Source organism: Empidonax traillii, unplaced genomic scaffold, assembly GCF_003031625.1.
Source record: "Empidonax traillii isolate 1590-97213 ecotype Southwest subspecies unplaced genomic scaffold, ASM303162v1 scaffold447:size986111, whole genome shotgun sequence".
Classification (NCBI taxonomy): Eukaryota; Metazoa; Chordata; class Aves; order Passeriformes; family Tyrannidae; genus Empidonax; species Empidonax traillii.
In genome coordinates this window covers 219,932-243,678 of record NW_020955640.1, presented here as the reverse complement: position 1 = coordinate 243,678, position 23,747 = coordinate 219,932, and the positions used below count along the sequence as shown (strand labels likewise).

General features: G+C 37.9%; 1 protein-coding gene across 3 annotated transcripts in view; it reads left to right on the top strand.

Moving 5' to 3' along the window:
- The first annotated feature begins 2,446 nt into the window (after positions 1-2,446).
- IL17REL (interleukin 17 receptor E like) overlaps positions 2,447-23,747 on the top strand; it is a 45,271-nt gene continuing 23,970 nt past the window's right edge. For 2 of the 3 annotated variants that reach the window (XM_027894907.1, XM_027894906.1), the window contains exon 1: positions 2,447-2,573. Coding sequence is in view for 1 of the 3 variants with exons in the window: in XM_027894905.1 (XP_027750706.1) it covers positions 7,242-7,343 (102 nt within the window). In the remaining 2 variants the exon portion in view is untranslated. Of the gene's footprint in view, positions 2,574-7,241; positions 7,344-23,747 lie in introns of those variants that run through there. The other variant, XM_027894905.1, reaches the window with a different exon arrangement.

The window sequence follows — 23,747 nt, the reverse complement described above, 5'->3', positions numbered from 1 at the left end:
TTATGCCATCAGACTTTGGACATCCAGAAGGAGCTTGGAAATGTCTTCCTGTATTACCGGCTCTGCTTTCCAGCAGCTACAAGAGGCCAAGTGCTTCTACAGGGGCTGAGTTGCTAAAGGTTGCCCCAACATTTCTTGTTTCCAGAATGTTCTCAGAGGGGAGATGCTGGTGGTGTGCCTCCTGCCTCTATGTTTCCTACCACTGTCTGTATAGGGTATAGGTGGTATTTCCTGCTGGACCCTCTTGACAGTGCAGGGATCATGACAGGTTCTTGGTTGTTCCTGGGCTTGCCATTTGACCAGGATTAATAACTACTCTGGGGCTTGTTTTTCTGGACAGAGGCCTCGCCTCACTCAGGCTCAGTTCTGAGGATACGTACTTTGCCAGAAGTTCTGGTTTAAATTATTCATCGTGTTCTGCTGCTCATTTGCCCATTCTCATTGAAGTTTATGGAAAGAGTCTCATTTATTTCACTACAGCTCATCTTGACATTTTTGTATTTATTTTGTGTTCTTTCCAACATCTGATTTATATAAGAAGTTACATAAAATCAGAGTGATTTTATCTGCATTATGTAAACACTGAAGTCAAGATTGAAATGGGAAGGAAAAAGATAGCACTAAAACTTCAACCTATTCCATACTGTCTTCTACTACACTGAGCTCCACCAGGACATTTGTGATGCTTCAAACTCATCTGCCTAAAAACCCCTCCAAATCACTCAAATAATGCAAAATAATTTTTTGTTCTGGGGGAGTTTTAAAGCTGCATTGGCTTTCTTACTTATTTTCCAACATTTCTTCATACTCAGTTCAACTGAAGGGTTGTGATGCATCAGCACGGGGCAACAGATAGGCTGTTATCTTCAGCCAATGTTGTTGCTGATTACAAAATTTTCAAATCCTATCCCAGATTTCCCACTTTTTGAGGGGTACATAGCATCACTTTCCTGATAGTTGCCCCTTTGCCTGCCTTTCCAGACTTCCTCATCTCAGTGTAATTTGCTGGTCCATGCTTTTCAAGGAAAGACCTTTCCTAGAGAGAAGGAGAACATGGTGAGAAGCAATTTCCTTTTTTCTGTGACTCATTTTTATTTCTTTATGGTCCTGATGTTAATGTAGTGTCAAATCTGAAAGCCTACCATGCTGAGCTCAGCTGAAATTTTGGTGACCTGAGCTCTGAGAAGGAATTTACATTTCAAACCTTCCAGATGGTTAAGGGGTTCTTTCTGCTCTAGGAACTATTGGTGTCCTCGTATGCAGCATCTCTTGGGTGTGAACTTCCATGTTTTGTGTTTATCATGACTCAATACTTTGACATCTATTCTATTTATAATATGATCCGTAGATCAAGTATCTATCTAATTACAGAATATCTTTCTAAAATCCAGTCTGTCCTAGTAATGATGCACTAGGGCTTTAAAGACAAACCATAATTGTACTCATGGAGGTGTCATGGAAAACAAGAGAATCCCCTCCCAGCTGAACAAACCAAAGCGAAAGAAAGATCAAGTTACTGTCACGAGAATGAAGTAGACCTTGTGGTAAATAATCCAGAAGGTTTTGGTAATGCATTTTCAATTAGTAGCATGACTGAGTTAGTTTTAATATAAAGGGGAAAATTGAGAGCTTTTCATTGAACTGGAAACTGCATTGTTTTCCACAGAGGCAGCTGGGTCTGTTTATTGTCACTTGTGCTTCCTTGCACTGAGGGGGGTTTAGTATTTCAATCTTACTTTGTGCACTAAGACATATTAGCAGGTGGGATCTTCACTCATTGAAGAACAAGTGGGATATGAATCCCAAATACACTTCTAGGTAAGGATGGGTTCTAATTTACGCATTAGCATTATTCCTTTGAGCAGCCATGACTGAAAAATATTGTCGCCATAACAGAAAACCAAATCAGATAAAATTAATGTTTTTATATTTCTAAAATGAAAGCAACAAAATATTTCAAGTACTTACTTGCACTTTCAGCTTTGGTCTGGTAAAAAAAAAAGGTAAATTATATGCATTGCAGTTCATATTAGGGGCAAGTGGTAAACTTGGGGTGTTGTATTTTTTTTAAAATGTTGCTTTATTTGTATTCTAATGTTATTAATGTTATTATATAGGTGTGGGAATACATGATGATAACAAAATGAGTGTATACATCTGAATTTCAGAAATGTAATTTTTTTTCAGACATTATAAACAAAGTATTTGTTTATACAAATATATATAAACATCTTCTAAAAGTAATTAATCACAGGGTTTATATTCTTCCCAACCTAACAGTAGTCAGCAACCTCAGGTAAAAATGTTCTGTATCAAATCTGAAAAATTCCAGATCTGTAAAGCCTTCCAGTACATCAGTAGTAATGAAAGTAGTAAAACTGAATAAATAGATGTAGTCTTTAGCACAGAAACGAATGAAAAAAATTCAATAGTGCTTTTGTTTATTGCTGCTTGAATAGTCACTTTTGCTTTTTTTATTCTATGGGGCTAAACCATAGAAATGCACAAAAACTACTTTCTATCCCAAAACCAGGCAAATACAACTTAGTAAGGTTTTTAGAAAGACAGTTAAGGTAAATAGATTAAATAATTGATTTATTTTTAATTGCATACCCCCCACATTTGCTAATAACTCCAGTTTCTCTGAGCTTTAAGTTCATAAAGGTATAGATTGCCTATGAAAAAGGTTGGAAAACTGTGAATTTACTTTATTTTTATTGTGATTATTTTACTTTTTTTTCCCTTTAGGAGGATTTTTTGAACACTCAGGTTTGTAGTTTTTTCTTTATAATTTAAATAACAATTTTATACTGGTCTAAAATATTTTTCTTTAATGTTTTTAAAATAAATTTTTTTTTATATACTGCACAGGACTTTCAGCAACCTAATTTGGAACTAGATGTTCTTTAAAATTCCCTTCCAGCCCAAACTATTCTATGACTGCATGATTCTGATCTTAGGAAAATAATGTCTTTAGCATCTGTGGGTTTTACCCGGGTTGAAAGCAGTGCTCCTGTTACCTGCTGTGACATTTGGCATCATTGCTGAATACTTGTCATTCTTGAAGGAGAAGGATGGGTTGGGGAAAGTGAGTGTGGGTCCCCTTGAATCACTAGATGATTTCACTAGATGAAATAAGGAGCAATTGGCTTTGGACAGTGAATCAGTAACATGTTGAATACAGAAGCATTGGGGAGCTCCTGTTTCACCAATCTGCCTTGCAACTCTATGGGACTTATGTGCCCTGCCCTGAGTACTTGCTGTACAGGCTCACTTTGCACAGGAGATGTAGACACACTCCTGGGAAAGTGCAGTTCCCAAGTAGTTCTGAATCATTGTGAGTATTTTGTTGTGATGACAGTAGCACCCCACACAGCTCCACTCCAGAACACGCCTGACACGACAGGAAGCTGTTAAACCATAAACAGCTGTCCTGTGGTTGATGTGAGTGGCCCTGAGGCAAGATATCTGTTGCCTGGTGTAGGCAATACAACTGCACATGAAGTTAAAAGAATAACTATGGGACTGTGCTGGCCATGGCCCTTCATCTCGAGACTGTGTAGGTGAGATGTGGAAGTTTGTAGTGATACACCACAGGATCCTTTTGCAAAATATAGGGTGGATGTGGCCATTGTGCTCCCAAGTGGAGAGGTCAAGCTTGACCTGAGGGAAAATGGATTTTGCTCTGTACTCTAGGGTCTACCTCTGCATTTTATTAAAAAGAACATGAGCAGCCAGACTACCATCCTGAAATGTGCAAGAATTGGGCTCAAACCTTCTTTAACTGTGAAATGTTTAGATTCTGGCTTTTCCATGTCCTTGATCAGTGCTCTAATAAAGCTTTAGAGCACAAAATGTCTATATTACCCAAATGCAAAAGGAGGTCCTTCTTATTAAGGTTTTCTTTAAGAATCTTTTTTTCTGAAGGTATAAGGAATGTTGGTAGAAGCAGAACAGTATATCTTTTGCTATCATCTGTTCTTCAGGGATAAAGTAATAAAAATGTCAAACACAAGACAAATGTTGATTAAAATATAGGTAAGGTGTAGTGAGGAACAAGGAATAAAAGAAACCTGTTATCAAGAAATTGCTTTTAAGAATTATGAATAAGAATTAGAATCTGGTTTGAGCAGGGAGACTGAGAGTAGTGCCCCTGTAAATTTCACATGCACTGTTGCTTTTCCATAAGTGATAGTTTTCAAGAAACGTGGCATGGGTCTGCTGTACTGCCCAGCTTTTAGTGAGAATCTTAGCCTAATGGGCATTCCAAAATCTGATGTAATGAAAACAATGTGTGTACATAGTAATTCCAGGATACAGATTGTATAGGAACAGTGAAGTAGCTAGATATGATTTTAAAAAGAGGTTACTGTTAAGTAAATAACAATAAGATTGTTGCCTGCTGAACTCAATAACACCTTCAGTCTACACAGAAACATTGACTGAAACACTGTTCCTGCATAGAAGGAGTACATTAGAGCAGTGCTACCCAACAACTTTGTTTGAAGTTGACGGAGGAGTGCTAAGAAATACTAGAAACGGTAAGAGAATAAAATTTCCTAAGTGAGTGACGTCAGTCATTTTTGTGGAAACTGGAGGAGTGTTACCTTAGGGTAATGCAAAAACTAAATTTGTATACACTGCAAATGACTGTTGCTTGGAGCAAGAAATCACAGACCCCATAGGAAGAGATGGTCCCTCTTCAAGCAGCGGCTCAGAAAGTTGCTCTTCAGCAACTTTAGCTGTGCTAATGTGTAAGCAAGAAAGGAACTATGTAAAATGAACAAATCCCCAAAACAAAATTAAAAGGAGCAGTTGAGAAGGTAGAAGATTTCCAGGCACAAAGAGCTGCTTTAAAAGTAGTGTAGGGAAAACTCAGAACAGTACATGTATCCAATATCCCCCAAAACGGCATCTGTAAGAAACTGTTTTTTTGCAGGTCCCAACACAATATTTTTGAGAAAGGTCATTACCATCCATTTTTAACCCAAGACAAGAAGGAAGCCTTCTAAAAAGTCCGTGGAGCTGACTAGTAATGGAGATATGAAAGGACACCTTTTGCTCAAGGAGTCCAATAGCACAGTAAGAAATGAAGTGTGTGCTTGTTTGCAGTGGAGTTCAGTATAGGGAAACATACTGAAGGGTGAGTTGGAGAAGTTGTCTCAGTTTTCATTTTGAAACACATAATCCAAAAAAATAACACCAATATCTGAAACTGTAATCAAACAGTATCTTACAGGGTTTCCCATAAACTGCAATTGAAATTGAAGTTGCCAAGCTATCAGCTGTGATGTGTGCTGAATTTACCTGCTTGCTGTAGACTTACTGGTAAATGATGCAATAATGGGAGACAAAATGGTATTTGTTAGAGAATTCTTGACCTGCTCGCTCCTGAATATTGTGTGCAGGACCTGTATCTAACAAAAGGCTGTAGTAAAAATGAAGAGGTATATTATTTATCTTAGGAAAAATAGGGGAGGTGTGCTGGAAAAAAATACAATTTTGACTATTTTGGCAAAGGTGAGATGAGAATGGATATTCTGTATTTTTTTAAAGCAAGAACCTGACTGAACTATTTGGAAGCAGTTTTAAAATCAAAATGGAGTAGGATATTTAAGTTATTTTTCCTAAGCATCTGTTACTGATCCTTTTAGTCACAGGAGAGTGGACTGGGCAGATATTCCATTTGGTGTATTTTTTTTTTTTGTGTAGATGTGTCATGTCCCACTCCTACACGGAAGGGAACACCCAAGATTCAGAGATGCCCGTGATCAAAGTTTTTCTGGACCTTTCTGGTAATGGGTCAGGGGGCTTTGAGGGTCATTTGGTGGTCTCGATCCCCCTCTACTGGATTGAGCCCCAGTCAGCAGTTCAGGTCACTTGACCTCACCTCTATGCTTGCGCCGTCCTTTATGTTGTGTGGTCACCACGGACCAGAACAAAGAAGTGGGCTCCAGGAAGGTGCTGCTCTACCTCCACATGGCCCCCCTTTCCAGCCACATCGTATTCTAACTTGCCTTCGTGAGTGGTCATAAATGTTTGAGGCATAGAATTGCATTAACTTCTTACTGTCCAGGCTTCTACAAGATGACAAAATTTAACTGATATTTTTAAACCAAAATAACTAAATTACATTGTGTTCAGTACTGTGATTGGTACTGCTTGTCTTCAAAAAATAAAGCCTTACTGGAAAATTGACAAAGTGGACTCACAGGAGTATCTAAAATACAAGTATAGTAGATACATTGGCAGAGTAGACATTGTATTTTATGTGTTATTAAAAAAAGTATTGGTAATGCCAGATCCTAGCAGATGGTGTTAATTGTATGTTCCCTACTGTAATGGATATAAAAGGTTTTGCCAGAGCACTGATTAGCTGTGTTCTGGCACTGTCCTACAGAGAGATATCTCTCAGTCATGGGCAAGCTCTCTGTATGAAGGACAAACTCCCTGTTCCCCTTGGGTGTAACATGGTCTGTATGAAACAGAGAGTGTGTTTTTGGAATACTTGTTCCTTGTGGTGGGACTATGAATTGTAGCAACCAGAGAGACATTCTTGGGAATTTTGTTATGCTAGCAGGTGTTGAGGTGTTGTGACTCACTCCTACACTGCTTTCAGAGCTGGTAGTGGTGTAAAAACATGCATACTTCCTGAGAGCCTTGAAAATCCAAAAACTTGAGATTGAACAAGATTCTTCTATTGATATAATTAGATAATAAGTGAAATAAGTTCAAGGCACAGATTTCAGTGGTAAAAGAATCTGGGTTTTGTGCTGAGGAAAAAGAAGAAACCAGCCTTCCAAAACCACCCACCTTGGCAAAGCAGTTTTTCTTTTTATTCAATGTATTAGAAAATCAGGAAAATAAGTAGGCATAAGAATGCGTTTGAATTCCAGTGAACCTGCCTGATACATCACTCTAGAAACGAAATTCCCTTTTATATATAGAATTTACAGAAAGGAAATTATTGGTTGAAACTGATCTAAGGCTGACGTGATCCAGAAGGAAGAGGGTTTTACTGCGATTGTCAGAAATTCACATTTCCTAATTTTCACTACAGAACATAAGAAATGGGTTGAACATGCTTTATGTTTCCCACAACTAGCAATTTTCTGTCTTTGGAAAGTTTTAGAGGGAGGAGCTCAGAGGTGCTGTGGGAGGGGCTAAAGTTCATATTAAAGTTTTGGCACGAGAGGGAGAATTGTCAGAGTAGAAGGCTTCTTCTGAGGTTTCAATTTAAGATGATCAGTATTTATGTTCAGATTCTTCTAATAGTTCTGTTTTGGAAAGCTGATTCTCACATTATTCCCAGGATTGAAGAATGTGGACTTTCATGTTCCCAGGTAATCTCTTACTTTTTCCAATTCACTATCAATTAATATGGTAGTTGTATGCTGCCAAAATAATTGTAGGAAAAGGAAGAAAGCAAAAATGGAAAATATTTCAGCTGTCCTGAGCATTCATTTTATATTCCTATCATTCTGAATGAAGTATCCAAAGTGGCAAAGATGATTGAGGAAGAGTGTAAGAAATTGCATCTTACACTATTTCCAACTGCTGCTTTCAGTACCTTTAAAATCTGTATTTTGTATTTGAAAAAAAATTATTTTGTTCATATTCATTACTTTGCACGGTCAGTTTTTACAACAGCAGTGATGACAAAAAGATGCGGAGGGAGGAATAGGAGGTTTCAGAAATTGCTGATTATGTCAGGAATATATGAAACACTGACTTTCCTGTGAAAAAATGAATTAGGCATGAGAAAAAATAAAACCTGTTTTTCATTTTGTGGGATGAATTGACTGAACTATTAAATTTAATTACTTCTGTATGTGTATAAAAGTAGAGTATAACCACACCATCTCTTTACTAGCTTTAGATTTTGTATAATTCCAAATATCCCCGCCAAGGGGCAGTATGGAGATATTCTGCTCCTCTTGGCATTCTGAAATGGTAAGCATAGAGTAAACTGAAAGATAATTTTTTAAAAAGTGTTAACTAATAGGGAATCTGACTTTCAGTCTTAGTGGAAGTTGATAACTGTCTTCTTGCTACAGAGAAGTGGAACTGAAGGCGTGAAAGAATTTGGCTTTCTGTACAAACATCTGCTTGAAGATGTCTGTGTTTAAGACAAGCAGTGAGATGTTCTAAAGACTGTCTAAATGTGGTGGTACTACCCAGATATTAAGTTAGTTCATGTTACAGCAATTTTTTCTGTGTTTTATACGTGTATCCTAGGAAAACAGTAGGAATAAAGATGCTTGTAAACTACTAGATTGAGCAAAAAACCCCCTCCCTATATTTAAATATTCCTGCATTATAGTTATTATTCCTGAATTCAAATTCTGCAGTCTCTATCCCCTGAGACAAAGTTTTTAGAATGATAAAATATAGTCATAAGAGATTAATCTGTAGATGTATCTGAACACTTTTCAAGAATGTTTATGTAATATACTTACGAATGCAAATACACATGTATTTTAAATAATTTATGCTCCTTGGTCTTCTGCAATGAGAGTTGAAAATTATTTACCATTCTAATTTATCCCTCCAAAGAGTGTAGGAATATCAATCTCAGCATGTAAAAGTCAGTATCAACCTTTTTTGGTGAGTTTTAGTCTAGTGGATAGGATTTATCACTGGGGACCTTAAAGGGTATATTTCTCTGTCATATCTTAGGTATGTATGTTAAAAAGACTGATTCACCAGTTGCCTAAGATATAGACACAGCCCCGAGGTTTGGCAAAGTGGATGCCTTCCTTTTCCTTCAGGAATCTGTCTTACACATTTTCCAGTACTGGAGGTTAGGTAACTGAGAAAGGTATAATTTTTTTTTGTTATTTACAGCGTATCTTCTTGTTTCCAGCATAATGAAATCAATCAATCAATCATTTGTGATAGAGACAGGATTCAGTTGATATTCTCTATGTGCTGTTTCTGCTAGTTGTATTCAATAGAATCTTGAATGCATTAATGACTTTTTAAGACAAAAATGTTTTCTCAGCGGGAAGAATAATGATCTCAACAGGATAAATTACTGCCAGCATAACATTTTCAATCTAGTGCAAAGCATTTTAGCTACATGAACTTTAGAGTCTCATGACTAGCTTGTTAGGCAAAACTTCTCCCTTTTCCTTTGAAAATAACTTCAATTTTCCTACATAACTGACTACTATTTGTGGGCTCAATCCCATTCCTACAAGAGTTATTTTGAAAGGCAGCAGTCAGTCTTCTCCATAATTTATAACTCAGTGATCTTCATATGGGCACTAAGCAGGGGTTACAATCCTTTGTCTGTCTGTCTGTCTGTCGGTCTTTGTCTGTGTGCAATGTGTGTGTCCTGACTTCTCCTATAGCATGTGAGATCACAAAGTGGAGAATAGATGACTTTTTTCCAGCAATTTGCTTAATGTGATATTTAGATCTTGTAGTTTTAAAACTATCATAAGTTTTCTGTAGCTGCTCTTGTTAGAAATGAGTATTATAGAAAATTGTTTTTTTTCTTTATGGAGTCTCTCCAAAAGTTTGTGCAATAAATTTCTCTTCTGCAGATAAACTTGAGGCTGTGTTGTTCTCCATAAAGCAATAGGGGGATGAAAAGCAATTAATTTGGTTTTGAGCAAGTTTAATATCTGAAACTGTTGAGTTGGACTGACAGACTAGATTTTAAGGTGGCTGTGTCCACTGGATATTTGTGAGCAGTTTTGACCTCCTTGGGTACTCCTTAACAGAGTAAAGCACTGGTTGTACTTCAGAGGAAAATAGTGACAACTGTTTTGAGGTATATCTGTTTAGTATAGGAAAGGAAAAACTGAAAGAATATTGGATGTTTATGCCAATATTGTATGAAAATTTAAACAGCATGAAAATATACAGTTGTGGGTTGAGTGATGGCAAAGGAACAATTAAGGTTTTATTATGTATTATGATTTATTTCTCCTTCCATATTTTAATGACTTGGCTTTAGAGATCACATGATAATCTAGTATTCAGAGGTTAAATTATATGGGCATGGTCTCCATGCCCCACCCAATAGCAAACACAGTTATCAACCAAGTTTCCCTGTGAAAGCATAGGGGAATCCCAGCCTGCAATTGAATTGGGTTTGTGCTCTACTCCTTTTACAATCCACATTGTTTGCAGGCTGTACACAAAGAAACAGGCTTATGCCAAATTTGACTGAACAGCTGGTAAAGATCAAGAGCACTACATCTCAGAAACACTCCCCAGAACACTGTGAAATAGTATTGGTATTGCCTGTCTCTGTACGTAGCAATATTTCCAAAGTTTGTAGATAAACAAGGAAACCCTAAACCAAATCTAGGATTTCCCTGTAATTATAAAGGTTATTGGCAGCAAATTCTTGATATAGCTACTGCTTGTTCATGCTATTTATAACTGAAATATGTGGTGTTTCTTTACTGGATATTTATGCCATGTCCATTCTTGCTGAATACTACACGCTTCAAAACCAGTGATTTAGTATGGCCCTTAGACCACTCTAAGTCAGCTGACATAAACTGGTATGTCAGTTTTTCATTATTAAGCAATTCATATTTTAAAAGTGATCTCAAGCCTCTAAAAAATGGACATTATAATCCAGGTGACATAATTCAGTTGTTCTCTAAAGTCTGATTGAAAAACTAATTTTGGACATAGAAATGTCTAAAGAGACTAAACAGAGACTAGAGTGAATGAGAGAGATTGAGTGCACAGTCCCAGCATAGAAAGATGATTCAACACAGACTTTTTTGTGTATGCACTGATATACCTGATGGCTTAAGGAGATGCATAAAAATATAAAACATATCCTCTGCTAATATTTGCTGAGGTGCAGTACAATCCACAAGAGCATGCCCTAAATAAAAAGCCTGGGGTTTGCCTCCCTGCCTGTCATTGACTCAGTTGTGTGGCCCTCTTCAAGTAATTTCTTTTCTCTGGTTTTCACAAGTACAAAATAGTGCTGACCTTCCTGTGTGATGTATCTTAATTATGTGTTTTAATTAGCTGCTTTGAATACTACAATTAAGATTTAAGTACTCATTAGTCAAAACAGTCTAAGGAGCTCAATCATGTTGAGTCACTGTATTAGGTTGATAGTAACCCATTTGCTTAGATATCCTTGCTTGCTTTCTCTGCTGGTAGTTAAGAGAGATGCAGCTTAGCAAGTTTGGGTGGCTTATCTCTTGGACTGTGTTTCACATTTGCTCTCAGGATCAAAAATAGCTTGGCAGTGACATGAGACACTTAGCTTCCTGTTGTGTCCTACGCTAGGGCTTGGGTGCTGTCCCATTTCCTCACCTCCTGAAAGGGAAACAACCAGTGACAGGTACAAACAGGGACTTAAAAAACTCTTCAGTGTTTGTCATTGTTACAGCATCTTCTTATAAGAGGGGCAGAGGTGGAGAGAGCTCTGCAATTCAGAATGAGCAAAAAATACAGTGGTAGCTCTTGTGTTTTTTCTTTCTCATTTCTCTCTTCTTCAGATTAAAAGGCCTGGAAAGAAACTAGGCATTGGAATAGCGAAAACGGAATACAAGCACTCATGAAAGTTGGGGTCACAATATTTATTAACAGGTGTTGGAACTGAACCTGACAAGGTGTCCCTGAAAGTGAAACACAAGGCAGTGTTAGAAGATTCAGGAGACATCAGCATAAGTTATATGCAGTCAGTACCCGTAGCAGGAGGCACATTTAAGAAAACCGAAAAGGGATATATAAGCAAGCTCAGCAGGAGATGGGATTAGTTGACCTTTACTATTGGCAGTGAATTTTAGGTAACAAATCTCTCTCAGCCCTGATCTTAGGGATCTTCAGCTCGGTTTGGACCCAAAATTAAGTGGTTAGTAGTGAGATTTGGAAGCAGATGCTGTCCACAGCTGTCTCACTGCTTTGCAGTTGGAAAGCTAGTTGTGATTGGATCACATCTGGGCGGGACTGATTTTTTAGGAGCTGTAACAACTTTGTATAACACCATAAGTGGTGTGACCTATCTGCATTCTTGCACTAAGATCTAGGAATAGCTTAATTCGTACATTTGTTGGAGCTGGCAATGTTATGTTATCATGTCTGTTTATACTGTCCCATTCTTCCTCTCCTGCCAGAATGCCTGTGCATGATCATCTCCCTTGAGAACCAGAGATGATCAGAAATGAGAAGGACTAAAAAGAGGTTTAAAAGACTTCTATCTAGGGATAGCTTTGGATACTCTCCTCGCTTTTTGAATCAGTGTTGAGAAATGAGGCCTTGCTCCTGGGCAGATAGATAATTTGGACCCAAAAAAAGAAGTTTTCTCCTATCTCTGACTGAAAATCATTTGATTTCTGGGATTCATTAATTCCTATGTGTTGTGTTGTGGTTCTGTGGTTGTCCAAACCAGGAACTCACATTTGAAGTTCTATGTGGTTTGTTACCATCATCCCAACAAGAGATCCCTAGGTTTCATATACTTGCCCTTTTACAGATGTTTTTCATAGTAGTTTTCACACTGTCAGAAAAATACATTTCCTTCTAAAACTTTTTTTTCCCCATGTTTTCCCTTCTGATTTTGTTAACATTTATTGGCTATTTTTTGAAAACCAGGACATTATTTGCCATCTTAAAAAAACAAACCAGAAAATATGCCCAAAACTGCAGTGTGTTGCTGAGGAAGTTCCAGACCAGCTCTGAACTACTTGGCTAGGAATGATCTCAGAACCAGTAAATTCACATATATTCAGATGTGATACAGACACCTCACAGCACTACCTCTGTATTCACAACCATAGGAATTCACTGGGCCAGAATTTTCTGAGGTCATGAATAAACTGGAAAGTCACCCTAACTAGTGATGCTGAGCACTGGAATAAATTGCCTGTGCAACTTATACAGATCTCCGCACACACGAAGAAATACAGCCCAAATGTATCTAATAAAGCTCACATACATCTTAGATAAAGGTCATTCTTCATGAGACAGAAATGTAGAGTAGATGACATCCTGAGTTTTTTTTCTAAGATAAATACTTCTGCTTTCATTCATTCATCCTTTTCTCTTTTGTGGGATCTATAGAAAGTCTGTCAAATCATATTTCACTTATTCCTTTGGAACAGTCAGCAGAGCTAAAGCCTTGTTTTTCTCATAGTGTGTCCTGTCCTTGCAGCATGCAAAATATGGGGCTTGCCATGAAAACTGTATGGGACATGAAATCTCGTTCAGGAAGCATCTATGCAAAAATGAAGAGAGTTTTAGTTTTACTTTGCAAATTACCTGTGGGTCTTTCTCTTGCAAGGAAGTGTTTCAACATAGTTGCTTTGAATAAGTGTGGTAAATTTCAGTCATTTCTGGAAAACTGACTGTCTTGAAATTGCCTCTACTTGCCTGCATATTTTCAGAGAGTGTGAATCACATAAACAACACTGACAGTACAAGATGTGCATTCATTGTCTTTTCTTGGAAAAAGAATCTGAGGAAACAGAATTTATTACAGTTAAGATTTTTCACTGTCTCCAGTTTTGTTTTTCCGTTTCATCCCTACATATGCAAACTTCCTTAATCTTTTTCCCACTTCCTCATCTCTCTGACCTGCTGTTCTTCCTTCTGTTACTGCAAAGAGTTTTCTCCATTACTTTTCAAATTTTGATATCTTTATGTTATAATTTTTCATAGTTTGGTTGTTTTTAAATTTATTTTTACAATTGTCATTATATTGAGATGCATCATGATTAGTTTTGGTTAGAAGTATATGTTATTTTGATTTTCTTCTCCCTCATTTTCAATATATTATATTTATATATGATACAATAGAATAATTTTTAGTGCCTGGTTACATCTGTATTACCGTTCAATCTGCCTTTGTAGCTTATTTTCTCTTCCACTTAGAGGTCGAAAAGCACATATGCTTTTTAGGCAAATGCGTGGCATAGGTGATTTTCAGTGACTAAGTGCTATCATTAAAAATGAGACATAGCATGAAGCAAAAATGAAGTTACTGAACACTGATGGGTTTATTAAGCTGAGGCTGTGCCCAGGGATTACTGTTCTTCAGTCACAGCATGATCAGGAGGGTCAGGTGAAACAATGGTGCTGCTGTAAAGTTGGTAGGTCCTACCTGTTTGGAAGCCCTTCTCTTGGACCTCTGCCTCCTTTAATAGGATTGTGCTAACTTTAGCAACTACAGTCCAAGGAAGATACATTATATAAAGTCAAACTATATGATTATTACATAGTTTGTTCCCCCCCCCCAGTTACTATTAACAGTAAAAATTTTGAGAAATAGATTATGTAATGACTTTTCAAGTAATTATTTTTGTTCTATATTTTATATTATTTATTTCTCCTTAATATTTCCAAATTTACTCAAAACGAGATTTCTGTCAATTAGCTCAAACTGAAAATGTTTCAGCTAGAATACACCCTGTAGGTATTTTCAGTAGGGCTTTTCTACACAGCAAATTTTGAATGTTTTTTAATTTTTCGTGTACTAGTCCTTTCAGGAAAAGGTGTTTTTGGCGTTTGTTGCTATTGACAGGACAGGAAAGGCATGTATGTAGGGATTCTGGTATAAGGTTCCTGATGAAGGATTCAGACTTTCAGACACGATAACAATGCAAGAATGAATAGTTAGGAAATAATCCTGTCTCAACAATTTTCAAGTACCTGCAGTATATATTCAAGTATAGCTTTAAAAACCTTCATGTACTAAGATTTTCCTCATTTGCTGTGGCTAGAATATTTCTGTAACTCAAACAAGCACTATTAGAGCCAGTCAGGCATCTTTAGCATTGTGTTTAATGGAAGCAGACCTTTAACTGATGCTGTGGCATCAGGTAGGAATACAGTAGCCTCCAGGACTGCCATCTGAGACCACTCTACCATGGCTTCTAGCATGTCCTGCAGGTTCATTTGTATGGCCTTACATCCCTACAAAACAACATAACAAGCTAAGGATAGAATAAAACCAAAGTCAAAATTTAAAAATATTTCTCAGCAGGAAGAGCTATAATCAGGGGTAGTTCCAGGATTATTTAAATGGAAATTTTCCTCTATTTAAGGAGAAGAGGGGAAAAACATAATTTTAATGGGAGCTACAAAACCCAGAAGCATGTTCCTGCTTTGAAGAGAGTCTTAACGCTAACATGTGGTCTCCGAAGTCTTGAAACTGTTATGAGAAATTATTGTCAAGTGTGCTATGTTATTCTAAATTTTAGTATGAGTTTGTGATCCATGCTGGCAGAGTTGGGCTTAGCAAGTTCATTTTTGTTTAAGTCCCTGAGCCCCCAACATTTCAGGACAGGGTCTGTGCAATACTCACCCATTTTGTGATGCTGCTTCATTCCTATGGTTGCAGGTTATTAAATACAGATTCAGTGGAGATTGTGAGAAAACAGGGACTTGTCGGGGCAGTGTGAGAAACCTGCACGCTCGGCATGGTGCTGCCTCAAGTTAAGACAAGGGAAAAAGTTAAGCATTGGGTTAATCTGATCTCCACTCTCTAGATCCCAAGCACCTGAGTTATGAACCAGAGTTCGATGTTCTCTCTGTAGAGCAACTGCTGAGAGGCCACTCTTGCAAAGTTTCAGTTTCTAGTTCTACATGCATCCAGGGATCTTTGAGATCAGAAAGGGAGGTGTCTAATAAGATTAGATGCCTCTACTGTTGGGTGGCAACTGACTGGGTATTGTAGATCATGGTGCTCAGCTGAGATTACCACAGTTTGCTTAAATTACATTCCAGGTACCTAAGTTCTTTTTTAGCTTTGGCTGACTTAATAATTTTGAAAATGGCTGCAAACTTTGGCTTTATTTCACTACCAGTAAAAATGCAAAATCCTCACAGAGAAATTGCCCTTCTTGGAAATTATGTGATCCTTTTCTCATGGCAAAGCTGAAGTTTGTGTAGGTGTGATGGGTTAGCAAAGTTTTGGTAGCAGGGCTGGGGACTACAGGGGTGGCTTCTGTGAGAAGCTGCCAGACCCACCACTGGCCAAGGTCAAGACCATCAGTGCTCACAGAATATATTCAGTTGGAAAGGACCCACAAGGATCTGTAATTGTGCCTCGGAGATAACAGATTTCTGTTAGCACCTGATGGAGCAGGTGGATGCCTGAAGGAGGTTAGGACCCTGTGGGAATTCTGTGCTGGGGCAGACTCCTGGCAGAACCCATGGACCCACAGACAGAGGAGCCCATGCTGGAGCAGGAACCCATGCAGGAACCATGACCCTCTGGGGAACCCACACTAGAGCAGTTTGTTCCTGAGGGACTGCACTCCCTTAAAAACAAAAGAGACCCACACCAGAACAGCTAATGAAAAACTGCAGCCTGTGGAAAGGACTCACCTTGGAGAAGTTAATGGAGTTCCGTCTCCTGTGTGTGAGACTCTAGTCTGGAGCAGGGGAAGGAGGAAAAATATGAGGAGTCCTCCCTCTGAGGAGGGAGGAGCAGAAGAAACAACATGGGATGAACTGACCACAGCCTCCGTTCCTAGCTATGCTGTGCTACTGAGGGGAAGTAGGTAGAAAAATTGAAGTTGAGCCTGTGGAGAAAGGGGGGCAGGGGGGAGGGGAAAGGTGTTTTAAGATTTGGTTTGTATTTTCTCATTATCTTACTCTGATTTTAATTGGAAATAAATGAAACTAATTTCTCTAAGCTGAATCTGTTTTGCTCATGATTGTGAATGCTGAGTGATCTCTCCTTATCTTAACCCAGGAGCCTTTTGTTTTATTTTCTCTTCCCTGTCTAGCTGTGGAGGGCAGTGGCAGAGCAGCTTTGGTGGACACCTGGTGTCTCACCAGAGTCAAACCACCACAATAGGCAAAAAAGTTTATCCCCATTTGCATCTGATTCTAAGTTCATTTAATCAGTGGAAAGTGTCTTCCACAATTTCTGAACATAAGCAGCATGGTATTTATCATTTATAAATGTCACATGGAAAGCCGAGCACTCTTCTGCTCCTGGAACTGACTCTAAACATTTACAAAAAGAATACTGGCCTAGAGCAAAGCAGTGATGGCTTTGCTGTGTATACCAGAGAGCTGGAAAGCCAGGCCTGCAATGTATTTCCTCTTTTTGCTGAGCAATAGTGTTAGCATATATGAGAAGATAGTAACTGGAATAGAAAAAGATCTTCAGGCCAAAATAAAAATATGCATTTCCAAAAGAAATAACCACTACCTTAGCAGCAAAGGAGCAATTCTGTGCTGGAGGGTCTCTTCTCATAATCTTCACTTAAATTTTTGCCCTTTCTGCCCCCCTCCCCTCTTTTTTCCTTTTCTGTGGCAATCTCACTGCTCACTGATTCCAGTCACTTCTGAGACTGCAAGTCTCAGTGCTGCCAGTGTTGTGAGGGATCTTTTTTCCTGTAGCCTCTTCTCTACTACAAAGATCATCATACCATCCTAACTTCAAAGCATGGGATATTCATGGTTGTCTGGAGAGCTTGTGGAATCTGCATCCACCAGTTTTTCAAGAAACAGCCAAAATAATGGCTGACTTGATCTGGTGTTTGTGTCAGTACTGATTATAGCAGGAGGCTGGACTTGGCAACCTCCAGAGACCCCCTCCACCCTAAATTTCTTTGATTCCATTTTGTCATCCCCTGTATGAGATCTCCAGTCAGTCATTGAAATAATTAATGTTGTGTCCGAGTGTCCATGTCTCATTGTTAGACTAGAAGTGCTGATTTGGCAGATTAGTTCTCCTTTCAAGTAGCTGAGTGGTCTGAAATTTTTGACATTCTGTGTGTGAAATGGTGCTGATTTATACCAGCTGAGGGTATGGCATTCAAAGTACATTTTAATTTTACTGTGTCTATTGTACACAGTCTATTGTCTATTCTGTTCTTTAACAACTTGTATTAATATTTTAGGAAACATGACATCAAAAATGATTGACAAGTTTTGGTTGTGTATTTTTTTTTGTTTGGTTCTTTTCATTTCTAAAAGAAAGAAGTTAGTGCATGCAGTTGCTTCTAGCCAATTCTGCTTCCAGTCCTGGAGCTGAAGCATCCAATAGAACAGGCAGCTTTTAGTTCAGACTGTCATAGTTCCCTTTGGTCCAATAAATTTAAAATCAAGTGGTTTGTATGCAAGTTCTTTTTGTATCACATTATTTAAAAATAAAATTAATTCCAAAAAAAAGTGGAAGGGGGAATATTCTTTGCAGTTGAGGAACTTCAAAGCAATACTGCTCTGTAGAAGGGATCCAGCCGTAAAGCCACTGTAATGGCCAGAAGACATTGTATGCCACATGCTGTCCTGATATCATAGGGGACAGTGCAGTTAAAATATGGGAACAGGAGTCCTCTGCATCAGTACAGTGCAGGAGGAAAACAGGCAGACATCACCTTGCTCTGCTGGACACAAGCCAGCTCTCATCCAAAAAGTGCGTGACCTTGTTAGCTCGGTACTGAGCCTGAGCTTGATATTTCGCTTCTCACTGGTAATTATCCTCTCAGGTTCAGCACTGTGCTAATGTGATGGGATGGGTTTTGTTCCACTTGGAACACAAACAGAAAATCTCAGAGCTGGTGAATGTGTAGGCATGACTCAGATGTTTTCCTTTTAGCGTTCTGTAAAAAAGTCTAGCAACATCCAGGTGCTTTTGTAGAAACAGTAGTTCAAAGTAGTCCAAATTAATGCTTTGCCATAAGTTTAGGTGCCATTTCCTTTCTCCATGGGTAACAATCCAAATGTTTCCATCTATGACTGCTTAGCTAGTCCCACTGCACACTGCTCACATGCATCTGATCACACATTGCCAGTAAAAGTTGAAGAAAAACCTTGTGGTTTGCCAAAAAAAGAAAAGTATCATTAGCAAAATCTTTCACCTTGGCAATGAGATTAATTACACATGATGTCAAAACAAATACAGATGCTTCTTTTGAGAAAAGGTCCTTTGAGGACACTGTATTAGCAGTATTATGAATTTTTAACAGTTCTAAATTTTTATGTGTATTAATCATTGCAATTCCTCTAATTCTTGTAAATATTACCACAATTTTATTCAATTGCCAAGTGTGTTACGGAGATCTGTTAGTTTTTCTTTTCACCCAATAAATTGGGTTTTTTATGTATAAATACTTGACCATAATTTAGCGGGACAGGAATTATTATGTTAGTACTGTGTTTTTTTCTACTGTAAAGAATCCAGTTTCTGAATTCTGAAAATTCTAAAATTTTCTTTTACTGTAAGAATTCTTTCTACATTTGGGAAGATAAATACAGCTGTGAGCTTTCTAAGAATACAATGAAAAAAGTTTCAAGTAGAAATAGCTGCTGATAAGGGTGATGGTAAGAAGGAAGCGTGGCTCATTAGAATAAAAGAGCTTGACTTTTACAGTCTCAAAAAAGGCTGAGAAAAGGTATATTACTGGTTGTAAATAAGTGAAAAGTAAATTCCAGGGTGGAAAGCATCTATTCAAGTGAAAAGATAATGAGTACAATCAGAAGTCAATACAAGCTAACCATTGTTGTGTTCATGTTAGAAATGAAAAGATTTGGTGCTGGCGGACAGTGGGGCTTCTGGAATAGCCTTGGCTATCAGAGCAGTGCACATGAAAGTCTGACTGGTTTTAAAATGACACTTCTCCAGGTTTTAAAAGGGATTAGATGATATGGTATCTGTGGTTATCAAGGGACTAGACCCAGAAATCTGGGACATCCTTCCTATTTGTGTGCAGAATAAGATGGAGTTGTGCAGAGCATCCCCTCTCAATTGAAATTCAGAAAAGTACATGATTAATTATCTTTATCAGCCTTTTGTCTACAATTTGAGCATCAGCTATTGCAAACCCACCCTTTTCCTGTGTTGTAAGAATGCATACATTCTTGCTTTGAATGGTGGTCAAAGAAAAGAAATTGTTGGAATAGGTGGAAACATCAGAATATGGTCATTTTCCCTTCTCTCTGTCCTCTCTGACAGCTGAACCTAAAGTAGAAATGTAGGTGATAGCGCTGCCACCAAGGATGTCTCAAAAGGGGGAAAACATCCCTCTACATTCACTGACTTTGATGTAGGTACCTTAATGAATGAATCTTAAGTGTCCGACAACCTAGTCTCAATTAAAGAATACATTTTAACTCATTTTCCATCATATTACTATTCCTTACAGTTGTGGAAGGGCTGCCACCAACTATTCTGCTAATGAGGTACAACAGAGCTAACAGGTAGACTATGAAACCGAATTTTCCTCAGGTTCTTTCCTACATGACAGAACATCCAGGGAAGAATTTCCACAATTCTGCACTTGATTCAGTGCCTGGTGATATAAGAGGAGATGGGAAGCAGATCTGATCTTTTTTTCCATTTCCTTGGTGATATTAATTCATGAAAATACTCTCTGTGCCCCCTAATCCAAGTCTTCCTCTGCTGATCTCACTTTCTTCTCTACAATCGTTAGGCAAAACAATGGGATATTACAATTGGCTTAGATTGAGGAGAAGTTGCTGTGCTAGCTAAAAAGTTGGCACCACACCTTCTATTCAGACTGCTGCACGTTGGTGGTGTCTGTTCAGATAACCTCTAGCTACAGTTGAGTAATACCACAAATGGGGAAAACCCTAGAGAAATAGGAAAATCCCTAAATGTTTGTGCATTGTGTAAGTATATTTTGCTTAGGCTCTTTGCCAAAGAAGATAAGAATCAAAGATGCTCTCTGTATAGGAGTAAAGTGTACTGTCATGTTCAGGATCTTATTTTTGCATAAAAGATGCCCTTGGCATTTGTGAAAGGGGAAGAAAATTTCCATTCTGGTTTTAGTGTGTTATGTTTTTCTATTACACTCATCACTGAAAATTCCTGAAAACAAAAGATATAGAAAGTGGGAGAGGAACTTGGTTAATTCATTTGACTTCTTCTTTCACACAAGTGGTCTCTTTGGACTATTTTGCAAAGTGATTGTAAAAGAAAATACCACCCCCACCCCCTTGGTATTGTACAATAAAAAGAAACATTTATTAAAAAAAAAGGAATTGGGCTGAGACCAAGTGTTGCTGTAACTGGCAAGTGTTTGGGCAAATATTTGATTATTTATGTAAACCTTCCCAATAACTCCTCACCCAGAACAAAAACCAAGTGCCCAAGAATCACACAATGTCTTCCTACCAGAACAAAAGTCACTAAAGGATATGTTTCTTTTTTCCCTGTGAAAAAAAAGAGAAAATACATGCAAAATCTCAGATGATAGGATTCCTCTGAACAATATTGAAAATCAGTAATTAATTAGGATATACTAGAGGGTATAAAAAGATTTCTGCATCATCCCATAGCCCTACAGAAGTGGGTGTTTTGTTCTCCGCTCCCCCCATGTTCATAACTTAATTAACTTATATACACTTTCCATTTTTCAGGTGTCATAACAGAGATCCCAAAGCATTGACCTTATTTAAGTAAAAGGCTGAATCTTCTAAGTTTTGTGAGATTTTTGTTGCTTAGTTCAATGAGATCTTAATTTTTTTAATGTATTTTTCCCCCTATGATTGTAACCAGAAAGAATGGTTAGAGAAGCTAGTTTAAAAGTGTTGTTCTAAGAAATTTTGATTGTCAGTTGGAAATTCTGTCAAGCCAGCTAACCAAAATATTTTCAATAGTCTGGCTGCAAAATGGGAAGTTAAAAATACGGAAGTAATTTGCTAAATTATCAGCCTCATTAGAGATTAATTTCTTCCAGTAAGTAATGGCTGAGCAATTAGTTGATCCAACAGTTAGGTTTTCTCATCAAGAAACTGAGTTCCCTAAATCACTCACTTGATTTTTTGCGCTCATTTTGTATATTTGTCTATTCCATTCCCTAGGGCCACGGAAAGCCTCAAGTAAAGAGACTGAATTAAAATTTTCCTTCAGCATACTTCAGGAGGATTTTTGAGAAATAATTCAAAATTAGGACTTTGAAAGGACAGTTAAAATTGCAGTAGTTTTATATGAGCTGACATGTTCCACTTCTATTGGTTTAGTGTTGTACTGAATAATTCAGAAAGCTATAGTCTTCTTTCTATTGATGAATGTGCTGAGGGAGAATCAGCAAGCTACCAATGAAGCTTTTTTTCAGTGGTGGGAGGAGTGGGTGGTAGGCAGAAGGAATCAATAAAGAACAAATATTTCTACAACATGTTAGAGCAGAAATTAGGCCTTACCAGTTACATATTTTAGTTCTTCAGGGGGATTTGAGGAAATTTAAAAATCATTGAAATAGAAGTGTCCCATTTTTAGAACAAGTTTGGTTTCTTTTATAGAATCATAGAACTATTTGGGTTGGAAGGGACCTTTAAAGGTCATCTAGTCAAGCCCCCCAGTAGAGAGCAGGGACATCTTCGACTCGATCAGGTTACTCAGAGTGTATCCAATCTGGTCTTGAATATTTCCAGGCATGGATCATCCACCCCCTCTCTGGACAGCCTGTGCCAGTGTTTCACCACTGTCATTGTAAAACATTTCTTCCTTATGTCCAATCTGATTTTACTCTCTTTTTAAAAACCATTATCCTTGTCCTATTGCAACAGGCTCTAACTGTATGAATGTCAATGTATTATGCTGTAGAAGCAGCCAAAGCAATGCCTTTAACAATGTCACAAGTAAGTTTTATAAATCTTCATTCTATGAAAGTATATGACCATGTCTGTCTTATTATAAAATGTGTTTTAAAATACCACCTTTTATGCATTTGCACTTTTGTGAGTCATAGAGGCAAACTGCAACTTGTAAAAGATGACAACTTACCTCTAGAAGTGATTATTAAAAAATAAAAGTGCCAAAAGGACCGAGGAATGTGAACTAATGCAGGTTAGTGGTCATTGGTTTTCTAAAGGCAACCTTTAAAAAGGAGCTTATCTAGCTCCAATTAAAAGCAGCAATGAGAGACAGAACACAGACTTCTCAGGTACCCCAGGCAGCTCCACAGAGGAACTAACATGCTGCATTTCTCACCTGCAGCAGTAATATGGCTTTGCTCTACAGCTGTATTTCTGAGGAGGACAGAATTCCCCGTGGATGACAGCCTCGTGGAACACCAAGCAATAGTTATTTTTATGATGTGCTAATGCTTATTACCCAGGCTGCAGCCTCTGTGTTTGTATACAATTTGAGAACTTCTAAATGTCCACCAGAAGACTTTTGCTGGCTCTAAAACTCACAGTTGGTTGGCTAGTTGACAAGATCCTAAAATGTTTTAAAAGGACTCAGAGCTGCTGTTGTGTTTGAGAGCAGAGGAGACAAGGTGGTGCCTGCTCCTTTTGTGGGTGTGATGAAAGTGTTCCTGTCAATAGGACACTGCTTTTAAAGGAAAGAAAATGGGAACATATATTCTGTATGCAAAAGAATACTGGTATAAGGGCTATGCCAGAAACTTGAATGGCAGAGCAGCAGGAAACAGTATTTTCTGGCTAAGCAAGAGCCTTTCTTTAGAATGTCATGCATGGCAGTCAAAATAAGATTTGTTATTTTTGTACTCTACAGAATTTTACTGTGTGGTTAAATGTTTATTTTACTGGGAAAATGAATGTAGTCTGTCTGAAAGATAGCTGGAAGCTTGCTAAAATCTCAGTGCCAGGTTCACTTTGCCTCTTACAAAGACACTTTCCCACTTGAACACGATAAGTACTGTGCCTGAGTAATTTTATTTTCAGGCTTCTGAGCCAGATGTCAGAAATAAAAAGGCAAGTCTTATTTCTAAACTTCATTTGAAATTAACATAATACTTTCTTTCTAGTGGGATCTTCTAAAAATCATATAATATTCAGTAGTGTTCTAAATATCTTACATTAAAAAATCACTG